Source organism: Camelina sativa, chromosome 12, assembly GCF_030686135.1.
Source record: "Camelina sativa cultivar CO46 ecotype springtype chromosome 12, ASM3068613v1".
Lineage (NCBI taxonomy): Eukaryota > Viridiplantae > Streptophyta > Magnoliopsida > Brassicales > Brassicaceae > Camelina > Camelina sativa.
The window spans coordinates 40,672,601-40,687,036 of record NC_141891.1 but is presented as its reverse complement, the minus strand read 5'-3'; the positions used below and the strand labels follow the sequence as shown (position 1 = coordinate 40,687,036).

The 14,436-nt window shown below is 36.3% G+C and overlaps 1 protein-coding gene across 1 annotated transcript; it reads left to right on the top strand.

Annotated features, from left to right (window-relative positions):
* The first annotated feature begins 3,990 nt into the window (after positions 1-3,990).
* Positions 3,991-5,323, top strand: LOC147933405 (uncharacterized). Its single transcript, XM_087477440.1, has 5 exons — positions 3,991-4,063; positions 4,142-4,268; positions 4,355-4,642; positions 4,728-4,937; positions 5,186-5,323. Exons 1-5 carry the CDS (start codon positions 3,993-3,995, stop codon positions 5,321-5,323), a joined length of 834 nt encoding a protein of 277 aa, XP_087333566.1. The 5' UTR covers positions 3,991-3,992.
* Positions 5,324-14,436: the final 9,113 nt, after the last annotated feature.

Sequence of the window (14,436 nt, the reverse complement as noted above, 5' to 3'; positions counted from 1 at the left end):
CATCTTATTTTCCAAAACCAAAATATTAATCAGTAATATTTTTGACCTCCCTAAATTTGTTGTCTGGGTCCAGAGATCATACACCCAAATCTAATCGCGATACCTACTATTATATTTCCATTCCACAATTTGGGCGTACAGCTACTTGGAAGATGAAACAAAGCTTTGCAACAAGGACCGTTCCAGCCGAGAGAAACTCCTTTATTCAACCCACCAGCTGCTTCAAAACTAGCTTCCACACCCTTTGCCGCCTGGACACAGTCTATGGACTGTGGTAACTCTTTTGGATCTTCTTCTTTCATCACCATCCCCTTTTTGTTTTCTTTGTTGTTTGAATTTGATAATCGACTAGCCGAAGAAGAAGACATGATTATCAAGCCAAAGAAGATAATGGCAACAACAATTGAGATTTTTTGAGCCATTTTTTATAATGAAAGTATATATAAATATGTTTTGAGTGTTGAGAATGATTTTTCTTTGTGAACATGTGTTTAAAATGATCTCAAAGAGGGTTAATTTATACTAGTAGAGTGTGTGTGAGGTATAAATGAACCCTTGATTTTTAGGAGTATTAATGTCTACAAAAAAAAACTATGAAGTTTTTATTTTTTTTAACTCGGTTTTAGGTAATAGATTATATTCTACTTTACTTATTTTCATTCCCTCGAATCATGAAATTATGCAATTTTTGGATCTTGTGATTAGAACGCCTGGCTCCTCTAATTGGGGACTCATCAAATCTCTTGCAAATAGGAAATTCGTATAGCATGATTTAAGCTTAATAATTGATATGGGAAAAATGATGTCGTAAAACTAAAATGTCATTGTGGATATAATAGCTAAAACTTACCAAACCTAAAAAATTTCTAGGAGGTGGTAAGACCGACATTGAATTCAAAACTCTTTCTTTGTGATTCCTTATTTGGTTTTACTGATGTTTTCTTCTCAAATAAAAGTTGTTTTTACATTCGCCTTTTATGAGCTGAGCAAAAAAGCGCTTGAGCCTTTCATATGGGCTAATCTCAAACATAAGCCCAATAAACCCAACAATAACATATAGGAATGATTAGCTGTTGTAAAGTTTGTAATAAACGACAGGTGCTGGCGTACACAAGAAAAGTCTCTGTAGAGATGTAGGAGATAATTTACTCAACCGTCGACCATCCCTTTAGAAATATTTCACATACAAATCAAATCATCCTCTGATCGTCGTCTTCCACAATTTTTGTTCACCAGAGCTTCAATGGTTAAGGAGTTGGAATCTATGTCTAAGGCGGACCCAGAAAATTCTTTAATGGGTGTCAAAAACAATTGGATTATAATTAATGGGGTGTCAAATACGAAAATATGGTGGATTCAACAACAGTAAGTCCATAAACTCTTAAGAAAAAATCAAAAAAATCAAATGAATGGTGGGTCAATTGAACACCCATCTTCCTTAATAGGTCCGCTTAGACTCTAAGGCTTCAACCATATGTCAGCTTTTAATTAAAGTTTAGAAATTTCTCCTAGATATGGGTCATACAAATATATCTTGGAATTGAACTTTAGCAAGAGATAAATTTTATTATTCGAATCTGAATTTAGCATTATTATTACAGTATTAAACTTTTCTCCCATTTTTTTTTTTTAATCAGCGTTTCGATTATATTTTAAACTATGTAATAGAGGAGTTTATTTTCTTGTAAGCAAAGGAGCTTCGTTACGATCCTACGATCTAAGAGAAAATGGTTTATTTCTCAATGAAGAATACTAAAAGCAACTAATTAGTCCTTTATAATAAACCATTTGATTAGTTTATTTTGATCGTATTCGTAAAACGCTTTACGTATTAGTTAATTAGTTTGCAAGTGCATGGATTTGGCATGCATCAAGTAAGCCTTCTAAGAAGGTATTAACAGTAATTTGCTGCGTAGGTAGATTTTTTTTTTGGCTGATCCAGTGGTAGGAGCACACTGGAATGCTACGTACAGAGTGGACAAGATAATTAGAAACTAAAACAAATGGTTTAATCTTTTATTGATCTAAATGAACACTTGAAGATTACATCATTGACGTGAATGATCACATCTTATTTTGCTACTACTTTTGATGGGATAAGTCTTGATGCATTTAACGGATTTGACACACGAATTTAAAAAGGTAACGTAGTAAATGTTTTATTCCAGGAAATTGTAACGTAGTAAATGTTTTAACGGATTTGACGCACGAATTTAAAAAGGTAACGTAGTAAAGGTAATGTTTTACAAGAAAAAGTGAATATTGTGACGGAAAAATTGTGACCGTTTGTTCGGTTATAATATTATGACGATTTAGATACAAAAATATGACGTATTTAAATCGGTCATATCTATGTCACTATTTAGTTATAATATTGTGACCGACTTAAAGGTAAGTAATTTTGGTCACTAATTGTGTCGAATTTGTTACAAAATATTTAGTCACAAATATAAAACGGATTTGTAACTAAATAAGGTAACTAAATTATACGGTTTTTGTGACTATATTTACGTCACTTTTAGTTACAAATATTTTGTAACTATCTGGTCAAAATTAGTTACTATTTCAGTTACCTTTGTGTTTAGTCATAAATTGTGACATAGTTATTACCACTTTTGTTACTCTAATTAAATAATAAAATAGTTTCAATAATAGAAAAAAAGGGAGAGCTGAAAATACAATTTTTTCAAAAGAGTTCAAATGACATAAAACAATCTGAAAATTATTACTCACATTGGTTGGGAAACAAAAGCAGAATAAATCAACGTAATATAATTATGGTTTTGGACATGTTTTTGTGTAGAGTTGCAGAACGGACCGGAGGTAAATTATTTTAGGTCCAGCTGGAAGTAGCTTAGGTTAAAAAAGAAGGAGAGAGTCTCTCCGTGTCTCCGTGTCGTCTTCTTCACGCGGCACCACAAGTGAGAAAGATATGGAAATAGAGAAGAGATCGAGCTTGTTGAGAGAGTTCTGCTTGTTTTTTTTTTTTCTTCTCTTATTCATCTTTTATTCTTCTTTCCTTATGCTTCTGGCTTGAACTAGTGTTTGGTTTAATTAACTTTGCCAAAGGATGTGGAAGTCATTCCCGGAGAAGGATTTCAGACAAGAGACTATCAAGATCCTCCGCCAGCTCCATTTTTTTTTATGGAAATGAGCTAAAGCAGCGGTCTTTTTATAGAGCAGTCATCTCTGGTATGAATCTTCTTCATTCTTAGTTTTGGTCCGATTTCACTTAGGTTTGGATTTACGAAATATGTCGTTTGGTACAAATATGTCGTTAATATTGATGAGAACCCAGACTATGTTTTATTTACACTAAACTAATCAAGTCGTTGGAATAATATTGTCTCCAATTTTTAGATATTTGTACATAAAGATATATGCAAATAAGTTAATTGAAAAAACAAATTAACCATATTAGAATTTTCTAGATCCTTAAATTTTTGTTACCGCTTTAATATTTCCCAATTATAGAACCTAAAATTTTCATTACCGCTTTAATTTTTGGTGAAATTTCCCCAACTCTTAAAAGCCCTAAAACTGTGTCAAAACTGTTTAACCACCTCCCTCTACTTCTCAGATCTCTACGCCACTTCCCATTTGTAAGACATATTGGGCTGTTTTCATTTCACATATCTCATTGAAAGGTATTTCCATAATTTTTTTTTTTAGAATTTAATCAAATTGTTAAATTAATGATTGTTTACTCGCCATCAGTCTTCCAAGTTTTACAAAATCTCTGCTAGTCGCTGTTGTTGTAGTTTTACACATTCTCTGTTTACAGTTTCTACAAATCTTGTTAATCTCTATTAATTTAGATTAGAGTCGTTTTAAAAATCTCTGTTAATCTCTACTAAGTTAGATTAGAGTCATTTTGATGTTGATCTCTGTTAATTTAGATTAGAGTCATTTTGATATGAACGCTTTAATTTTTCACTTGATAAAATTGGGGATTGATAACTTCTATATGTTTATGTGTTTGTAGTGTACGTATGGAAGAGCCATTTGTGGATCGTTCGAGTTTACCTATGCTGGAACCATCACGGTTAAATGGAGCTAAATGGTGTGAATTTATTTCAACATACTATTGATTACTTTCACATAATTATAACTCATAAAGTAATTTATTTCAATGGAGCAGGTTTAAATACCACACCCAAGTATCAACTGGTGTCCGAAAGATCATTCAGAGTTGTTTTAAGGGACCATGGTACTCTTGGAGAAAAGTGCCTCCCTTCTACAAAAGAACCTGGTTTACACTGTTTATGGTGCTGTTGTGTGTTATCTTTCATTAATCTATTTCATAAATGATTTACAATATTACTCATCATGTGTGATTACTTTGTTGTCTCAGAAAAAGTTTAACTGGGATGCTTCTATCAACTATCAAGTTGAACGAGAGTTCAAAAAGCTTGCTGCATATCGCCTCAAAGGAATGATAAGCCATGTTAAGAAGGGAGGAGAAAAACCAGATTGGATTCTGTCTGATTATTGGACGATTATGCAAACACATTGGGCAACACCAAAAGCAAAAGCAACCAGTGAGAAGGCTTGTGCTTCTCGAATGTCTGATCGCAATGGTTTAGGCCCACATTTTCATCTAGCAGGTTCATGTTCGTATGTCAAAGTTCAAGCTGCTTTGGTAATGTTTACATTTTCTATCACGTTTAATATATATTCGTGATCATTTTTGTATTATTCACTTAGTTTTATTGTTTTGTTTATAGGAAGCAAACAACGAAGATTTCTCTTTTATTGCTGTGATGAAGAAAACACATCAAAAGCCTGACGGAACCTATGTTGATCAACGAGCACGGTTGGTTGCAGAAACTTATGAAAAGCATGTACAAAAACGCTTGGAACAACTTGAATCTTCTGGTGAAGAGAATGTGACAGCTGAAAATCTTGACAAGGATGAGAATGAGATTTATATCAAGGTAACATTTCAAAACCGTAAACTCATGAAGTTATTTTGGAGATAATATATTTGTGATTAGTATATTGAGGTTCAGCCATATACGTTATTAGGGTGGATCAAATTTGTTAGTCATGGAACTGTGAATCATGTGTGGAGTTTTATTGTTTGGTTTGAGTTACGTACGTGTGGTGTTTTAGTTTGGCGTAAGTTGTGTGTGTTGTATTGGTTTGGTGTATGGCAACTTATGTATTTGGTTTTTATTTCTAGGCTGCTGGATCATCTAAACAAGGTCATATCTTTGGACTTGGAGCGCTTAGTGAGGCTTTACCATCTGTAGGTGCCTCTTCAAGTGTACCACAATCTGGTGAAGAAGTAGAGACATCGGATGCAAGAGATGGAAACTGATCTGAAAAAAAGCCTTGAAGAAAATCAGCAAATCCAGAAAAGACTTGAAGCTATGGAGAAACTTGTTGAATCTTTTGCAAGTCAAAATGTCTAAGTCCAACTCCACTACCAAGACCATCCACCTTTTTCTAACTACTATGGTTTGTACTTATTTTTAGTATTGTTCAGTTTGTATTCCTTTTAATTGTGTTTATGGATTAACTTTGTGTTTGGTTTGTATTTCTTTTCAGTTGTGTTTATGTATTTTCTTTCAGTTGTGTTTATGTATCAACTTTGTATTTGGGTGTTAGTTTGTTATGTATATATTATCGTTTGCTTATTATTTTTAATTTTCATGATTTAATCTATAATTATATATTTGTTTAAATATTATAAATCGATTTAATTAAAAAAAAGAGAAAGAAAAAAAAAAAGAAATCCTAAGAACATAAAAAGATCACAAATAAATAATAAATTGAGATGATAAAAATAAAAATAAATAATAAATAATAAATAAAACAATAAATTGTGACAGTTGTGTGTCTCTAATAGAGTCACTAATTGTGTCCAGTTTGTAATCGTATTTTGGTGGAGAAAAGTAACTAATTAAAGACTTAAAATAGTATTAATTTGTAACAAATTTATGACACTTTTTAGGTCATGTTCTGTGTCATATTTAAGACAATATTAATCGTCATATTTTGTGTCTGTTTTTGTGACTATTTAATTATCTTCACAATTTGTGACAAAGTGTTACTCTACAAATGTCACAATTATTTATGACCTTTTTGTGACTTAGGCTTATTTGTGACCATTTTATTGTGACATAGAAAAATTGGTATCATTTTTGTCACAATAAGACATTTGTGACAGAATATTGATATATTGTGACTATTGAATTGGTAACAATATTGTCTTTTTATTGTAGTGAAACAGTGTGTGCCAACATTCATTGGGAAGCACACGAAGCAATTTGCAACAAGCACCACTCTTGGGATATTGAATTTGTTCTTAATATCAAAATGCTTCACTCATTCTTCAAAAAACGCTCGTCGTTTGAAGAATGCTACAAACTCTATTCATTCTGAAGGGAGTGACTCAGGTTAACTTCAGGGTGATGAAGTGTAGAGAAGACTCTCGGTGGCTTCAATCTCTTGAGCTAACGGAAGAACATGTGAGTTGCACGTGAGACGGTTGACTGGAAGTTATAGTCATCGTTGACTCTGTTTTTTTAAAGACTCTCGAGTTTTATCGTTTTGGATAAGTGAGAAGGTTGTTATGATCTGAGAGTTAGTTAGATCAAAGTGAGAGAGAAAACAAAGAGAAAGAGAAGCTTGAGAGATCTTGTAATCGGTTCTGATTAAAAGAAGTTCTAGTGGATTCCGGAGAAAAACCTCCGGCGAGACGTAGCGTTCCGATTTAGGCGTGAACTCGTAAAACTCATGGTGTCTCTATTCTCTTTCTTGTTTTTCCGATTCTCTTTTGTTTGCTGTGTGGTTCGTGTTCGATTCAAAGTTCTTTGTGAGTTATGGGCGAGATAATCTCTTAACAAATTGGTATCAGAGCTTACGGTGGTTGAGCGGTGTTGAATCGAAGATGTCTGGGGTTCCGATTGTGGTGTTCGACGGCTCTGGAGATTTCTCTTTGTCGAAGACAAGGATCCGTGCACATCTGAGCGTTATTGGATTGAAAGATGTGTTGGTGGAGAAACCTCCGACTCTCCCACTCACGGCGGAGGAGGAACAAGATCCTGAGAAGAAGAAGAAACGTGAATCGGATGAAGCGTCGAGGTTAGAAAGGTGCGATAAAGCAAAGAACGTGATCTTTCTTAATGTTGCGGACAAGGTGCTCAAGAATATTGAGCTATGTGAGACTGCAGCTGAGGCTTGGGCTACATTGGATAAGATGTTCCAACCTACATCTCTTCCACATCGGGTTTATTCGCAGTTGAACTTCTACACATTCAAGATGCAAGATAACAAGAAGATTGATGAGAATATTGATGACTTCTTGAAGATTGTAGCTGATTTGAATCATTTACAGATTGAGGTTTCTGATGAGGTACAAGCGATTATACTTTTAAGTTCTCTACCTGCTAGATTTGATAGTCTGGTTGAAACTCTAAAGTATAGTACTGGAAGAGAGAAACTCAGGTTAGATGATGTTATGGTGGCTGCGAGGGATAAAGAGAGAGAGGTAGCTCAAAACAGTAAGTCTGTGGGAGAAGGATATTTTGCTCGAGGTAGATCTGAGGGGGTTAACCAGGGGTCTAAAGGAAGAAGTAGATCTCGATCGAAGTCTCGGGATGGTAAGAGAGTTTGTTGGATTTGTGGCAAAGAGGGACATTTCAAAAAACAGTGTTATAAATGGATTGAGAAGACCAAGGGGAAGTCTGCTGGATCTGATAAGGGAGAGGTGAGCTTAGCTAAAGCTGGAGCTGGTTCAGAACATGCGATGGTGTTGATGGCAGAGGAAGCTACACTGTATGTATCAGGAAACTCTGATGAATGGGTTCTTGATACAGGTTGCTCTTTTCATATGACTCCTAGAAGAGATTGGCTCCAAGACTTTAAAGAATTGGATGCAGGTCTTGTGAAGATGGGTAACAATTCTTATTCTCAAGTCAAGGGAATAGGAAATGTCAAGATTAGGAATTCTGATGGGACACAGGTTATCTTGACAGAGGTTAGATACACGCCGACAATGTCCAGGAATTTGATTTCTTTGGGAACTCTTGAAGACAGGGGATGCTGGTTCAAGTCACGAGATGGAGTCTTAAGGGTCTTGAAGGGTTGTTCGACATTGTTGAAAGGTCAGAAGAGGGAAACGTTGTATATTTTGCAAGGAAAAGCTGAAGCTGGTGAGTCAAACGTTTCTGAGAACTCCAAAGATGAAACTACTCTGTGGCATAGCCGTTTAGGTCACATGAGTCAGAAGGGAATGGAGATTCTGGTTAAGAAAGGTTGTTTAAAAAGGGAAGCTATCAGTGAATTAAGGTTTTGTGAGGATTGTGTATTTGGTAAAAATCATCGGGTGAGTTTTGTACCAGCTCAGCATGTAACGAAAGAGAAACTTGGTTATGTGCATTCAGACTTGTGGGGATCTCCACACAATCCATCTTCGTTAGGTAACAGTCAGTACTTCATCTCTTTTATAGATGATTATTCAAGAAAAGTTTGGATTTATTTTCTAAAGAAGAAGGATGAAGCTTTCGAGAAATTTGTTGAATGGAGAACGATGGTTGAAAATCAGTCAGAGAGGAAAGTTAAGAAGTTGAGAACTGACAATGGTCTGGAGTATTGCAATCATCAGTTTGATAAGTATTGCAGGGAGGCAGGCATTGTAAGACATAAGACATGTGCTTACACACCTCAACAGAATGGTGTTGCAGAACGGTTGAACAGAACTATAATGGATAAAGTGAGAAGCATGCTAAGTGAGAGTGGTCTAGAGAAGAAGTTTTGGGCAGAAGCAGCTGCAACTGCAGTGTACCTGATAAATTGATCACCCTCTACAGCTATAGACTTTGCTTTACCCGAAGAGAGGTGGACTTCTGCGATACCAGACTTAAGTCTGTTGAGGAGATTCGGTTGTTTGGTTTATATACATTCAGATCAAGGGAAGCTTAATCCAAGAGCGAAGAAGGGAATTTTTCTGAGTTATCCTGAGGGAGTTAAAGGGTATAAGGTATGGCTCCTGGATGAGAGTAAATGTGTAATCAGTCGAAATGTTATGTTTAGAGAAGAGATCTTGTATAAAGACTTGAAAAGTGGTACTCCCGTGATTTCATATGAGACTGGACTGGGAGTTGTTGAGAGTGATTCGAGTAGTACTGATCAAGGAGGAGCAGAACGTGTTGTTGAGGTTCAAGGTGGAGCTCCTGGTGGTTCAAGCTCAGTAACTAGTATCACGGATCAAGGTGATAGTTCGAAGGACAGACAAGATAATCAAGAGGAATCAGGTTCTAAAAATGACAAGGAGGATCTAAGTGATTATCAGTTGGTAAAAGATAGAGGTAAGAGGGTAATCAAGTTCAATAAGAAATATAATGAGACCGATATGGTTGGATATGCGTATTATACTGAAGATGGAGGTAAAGCAGAACCTAAGTCGTATCAAGAGGCACTTACTGATCCTGATTGGGAGTTTTGGAATGAAGCTATGAAAGAAGAGATGGGATCAATGAAAAAGAATCATACCTGGGATCTTGGTGATAAACCAGAGAATAAGAAAGTGATAGGATGCAGATGGGTCTTCACCAGAAAAGCAGGGATACCAGGTGTTGAGGCGCCAAGGTTTAAAGCTAGATTGGTGGCTAAGGGCTTCACACAAAGAGAGGGTATCGACTATACAGAGATTTTTTCCCCTGTTGTTAAACATGTCTCTATTAGATATATTTTGTCTATGGTTGCACAGTTTGACATGGAGCTGCAACAAATGGATGTTAAGACAGCTTTTTTGCATGGTTTTCTATATGAAGAAATTGTAATGGCTCAGCCTGAGGGGTTTGTTGATCAAGATCATCCAGAAAAGGTATGCTTTCTCAAGAGGTCTCTTTATGGTTTGAAGCAATCACCTAGGCAGTGGAACCTTAGGTTTGATGAGTTTATGAGAAGCATTGAGTTTATGAGAAGCATTGAGTTTGAAAGAAGCGCTTACGATAGTTGTGTATATTGGAAGGTACTAGAGAATGGTACTCGTATATACATGTTGTTATATGTTGATGATATATTGATTGCTTCAGTGGATTAGGCTCAGGTTGGTGAATTGAAAAGATTATTGAGTCGAGAATTTGAAATGAAGGACTTGGGGAATGCTAAAAAGATCCTAGGAATGGAAATTACTAGGGATCGCACTGCTGGGACTTTGTCTGTATCTCAGGAAGGATATGTCAAGAAAGTGTTGAAGAATTTTAAGATGGATCAGTCTAAGGCTGTAGCAACTCCAATGGGGGGACATTTCCAATTGAGAACAGCTACTGATGAAGAATATAAGGACCAGTTTGCTAGGATGAAGACTGTTCCTTATGCAAATTTGGTTGGCAGTGTGATGTACTTGATGATAGGGACTCGGCCAGATCTTGCTTATCCAGTGGGTATAATCAGTCGTTTTATGAGTAAGCCACTAAAGAGTCACTGGGAAGCAGCTCAGTGGGTCTTGAGGTATATGCGAGGAACAGAAGGAAAGAAACTCTGTTATCGCAGGAACGAAGATTTTATTTTGAGAGGATATTGCGACTCAGATTACGCTAATAATGGTGATAACAGGAGGTCAATTTCTGGATATGTGTTTACCGCAGGTGGTAATACAATCAGTTGGAAGTCAAAATTACAGAAGTTTGTTTCCATTTCATCAACTGAAGCTGAGTATGTGGCGTTAACTGAGGCTGTCAAGGAGGCTATTTGGCTTAGAGGTTTTGCAGAGGAGCTTGGTTTTCCTCAAGGTGGAGTGGAGGTTCACTGTGACTCGCAGAGTGCTATTGATTTGGCTAAAAATTATGTGCATCATGAGAGGACTAAGCACATCGATATAAGATTGCATTTTATCAGAGATATTATCAGTGAAGGAATTGTGAAGGTTGTGAAGATAGCAACTGAGTGTAACCCTGCTGATATTTTCACTAAAGTCTTGCCAGTGAACAAGTTCGATGGAGCATTACATATGCTTCGGGTTCGAGATGATTGAGCAGGTGAGCTCAGAAGAGGAAAAAAAAACTGAGCGGTTGAGTTCAGGGAGAGTTAAGAGCGGTCAAGCTCAAGGACAAAGGAGTGGTTTAACTCAAGTACCGGAGGTGGAGTCCAGGAACTAGAACAAGGTAAACTTCTCAGAAGCTAACCTGAATCAAGGTGGAGAATTAAAGGGAGTGACTCAGGTTAACTTTAGGGTGATGAAGTGTAGAGAAGACTCTCGGTGGCTTCAATCTCTTGAGCTAACGGAAGAACACGTGAGTTGCACGTGAGACGGTTGACTGGAAGTTATAGTCATCGTTGACTCTGTTTTTTTAAAGACTCTCGAGTTTCATCGTTTTGGATAAGTGAGAAGGTTGTTATGATCTAAGAGTTAGTTAGATCAAAGTGAGAGAGAAAACAAAGAGAGAGAAGCTTAAGAGATCTTGTAATCGGTTCTGATTAAAAGAAGTTCTAGTGGATTCCGGAGAAAAACCTACGGCGAGACGTAGCGCGTGAACTCGTAAAACTCATGGTGTCTCTGTTCTCTTTCTTGTTTTTCCGATTCTCTTTTGTTTGCTGTGTGGTTCGTGTTCGATTCAAAGTTCTTTGTGAGTTATCGGCGAGATAATCTCTTAACACATTCAAGAGGCACCGATCATGATCTCATAATGGTTAAGGAGTTGGTATCTATATGTCTAAGGCTTCAACCATGTGTCAGCTTTTAATCAAAGTTTAGAAATCTCTCCTAGATATGGGTCATACAAATATATCTTGGAATTGAACTTTAGCAAGAGATAAATTTTATTATTCGAATCTGAATTTGCATTATAATTACAGTATTAAACTTTTCTCCCATTTTTTTATCAGCGTTTCGATTATATTTTAAACTATGTAACAGAGGAGTTTATTTTCTAGTAAGCAAAGGAGCTTCGTTACGATCCTACGATCTAAGAAAATTGTTTATTTCTCAATCAAGAATACTAAAAGCACCTAATTAGTCCTTTATAATGAACCTTTTGATTCAACGTATTCGTACAAACCCTTTCCGTATTAGTTAATTAGTTTGCAAGTGCATGGATTTAGCATGCAACAAGTAAGCCTTCTAAAAATTGTAGTTAGAGAGAGAATCGTCGCACGTAGCCGACACTCGCGGCAATTTTTTCTCCCAAACTCTTTCTTCTTCTGACCGCAACCTCTTGCACCGTCGATGGGGGTTCTCCGTCGCTTCCGGCGACGAAGAGAGCCCCAAGGCCCATGGTTCTTCATCCGTAAACTGCAGCATCAACAAAGTAAAGCTTCAGATCGAAATCAAGGGAGCAGCAGAGAGGAGAAGCTTCCGCGACATACTGACGGTAAAGAACTCTATCGGCGGTGATGCGACGCGGAGTAGAAGAGGGAGATTCACGGCAAGGATCGAGAGAGGTAGGTGGTTAGATCCGAAGACCGGAGATTCTGGAGGCTTTCACGGTCGTTGTTCGATGGGGGAGGTCGTCTCCGGCTAGGAGGAGCTAAGCCACCGTCGAAGGTTCTCAGATCTACTCCCTACTGCCTGTCTTCTCTCACATATGAGCCTGAATCTCGTCGACATGCAAAGCTCGGATCTCTTCTTCCTCCTTAAAGCTGCTCTACGGTGGCGGGATGGCAACGGATCTTGGATCACCATCTCCGTTTGACTCGTGTCGCCCAGGCTCACTGGAGGTCCTGATCCGATGAGCATCCGCAATCTCATGGGCGGCGGCTCAACCTGTGTTCTACAGCTTGGGATTAGGGTTACAGACGACCGGTTTGATTCCGGTTCGTCATTAATTAAACCCGAGTCAATTTTGATTTTTGGTTTTACTTGGTTTGTTGTATGTGGTTTAGGTACTAAGGGGATATTGTAAATGGGTCTAAATCCGGAAATAGCCCATTGGACATTTATTTATAAAATCGAATACCCTTTAACAAAAAAAAAAAAAAAAGTAAGCCTTCTAAGAAGGTATTAACAGTAATTGCTGCGTAGGTAGATTTTTTTTTTTTTGGCTGATCTGGTCGTAGGAGCGCACTGGAATGCTACAGAGTGGACAAGAAAATTAGAAACTAAAATAATGGTTTAATATTTTATTGATCTAAATGAATACTTGAAAATTACATCATTGACGTGAATGATCACATCTTATTTTGCTACTACTTTTGATGGGATAAGTCTTGATGCATTTAACGGATTTGACACACAAATTTAAAAAGGTAACGTAGTAAATGTTTTATTCCAGGAAAGAGACTGTGCCAACATTCATTGGGAAGAACACGAAGCAATTTGCAACAAGCACCACTCTTGCCACGATTAATTGCACTGATCATCCCGCCATTTGTTTCAAAACAAACATTCACACTCTTGACCGCCTTGACACAGTGTTTGGGATGTTGTAACCCTTTTCGACCTTCTTCTTTCATCACCATCGCCTTTCTGTTTGAATCTGATAATCGACTAGCCGAAGAAGAAGACATGATTATTAAACCAAAGAAGATAAGGGCAACAACAATTGAGATTTTTTGAGCCATTGCTGATAATGAAAATATATAAAATATGTTTTGATTGTTTTAAGAATGATTTTTCTTTGCGAACATGTGTTTACACTGATCTCAAAGAGGGCTAATTTATACTAGTAGAGTGTGAGGTATAACGAACTTTTGATTTTGAGTATTAATTTACATATCTACAAAACTCGTTTAGGTAATAGATTGATCTCTACTTTACTTATTTTCATTCTCTCGAGTCATGAATTTATGCAATTTTGGATCTCGTGAATATTTTAGAGTGCCTAGCCTATCTAATTAATGGGGGACTCATCAAATCCCCTTGCAAGCAAAATCGTATAGCATGATTTAAGCTTAATAATTGATATGGAAGAAATAAAGTCCTAAATTGCAATGATATGTCATTGTGCGTAGACAGTATAGCTAAACTTACCAAACCTGGCATTTTATAGGAGGTGGTAACAGTAACACCAACGGTAAATTCAAAACTCTTCTATTATTACGATTCGGTACATAATTACAATTTTGTTTAACTAATTAAAATATACTCGGTTTGGTTTAAAAGTATAATTAGGGCTGTTATTGGAGAGGTGATTTCTAAATCCATATGTAATTGTTAATTCTAAAAATTAAAATACATGGATTTTGAAATAACATATTTTATCCTTGAATTTGAATTCTTCAATTTTACACTTTTAAATCTATTTTAATTCAAAAACAAATCATTAAATGAATAACATGAGATTTTAACAAGTATTCGTAAATCATAGAACCAATAATACATAATTTTGATAAGTATTTTAAAATCAATGATTTTTGTTTGGATATCCAAATCCATTAAAATTATAAAACCAATATCCTCGCTTAGCCTTTCTACTCTGTATCTAAATCTAGAACATATGAGTAAACCACCTTTAATACAAGTTTAGAAGAGTAAAATTTTTATTT

Bases quoted from the DNA above. Each gene is read 5' to 3' on its own strand.
- LOC147933405 (XM_087477440.1), top strand. From the start codon at position 3,993: ATGGAAGAGCCATTTGTGGATCGTTCGAGTTTACCTATGCTGGAACCA. The intron at 4,269-4,354 runs GTGCTGTTGTGT...TTGTTGTCTCAG, and splicing joins CCTGGTTTACACTGTTTATG to AAAAAGTTTAACTGGGATGC. The intron at 4,938-5,185 runs GTAACATTTCAA...TTTTATTTCTAG, and splicing joins AGAATGAGATTTATATCAAG to GCTGCTGGATCATCTAAACA.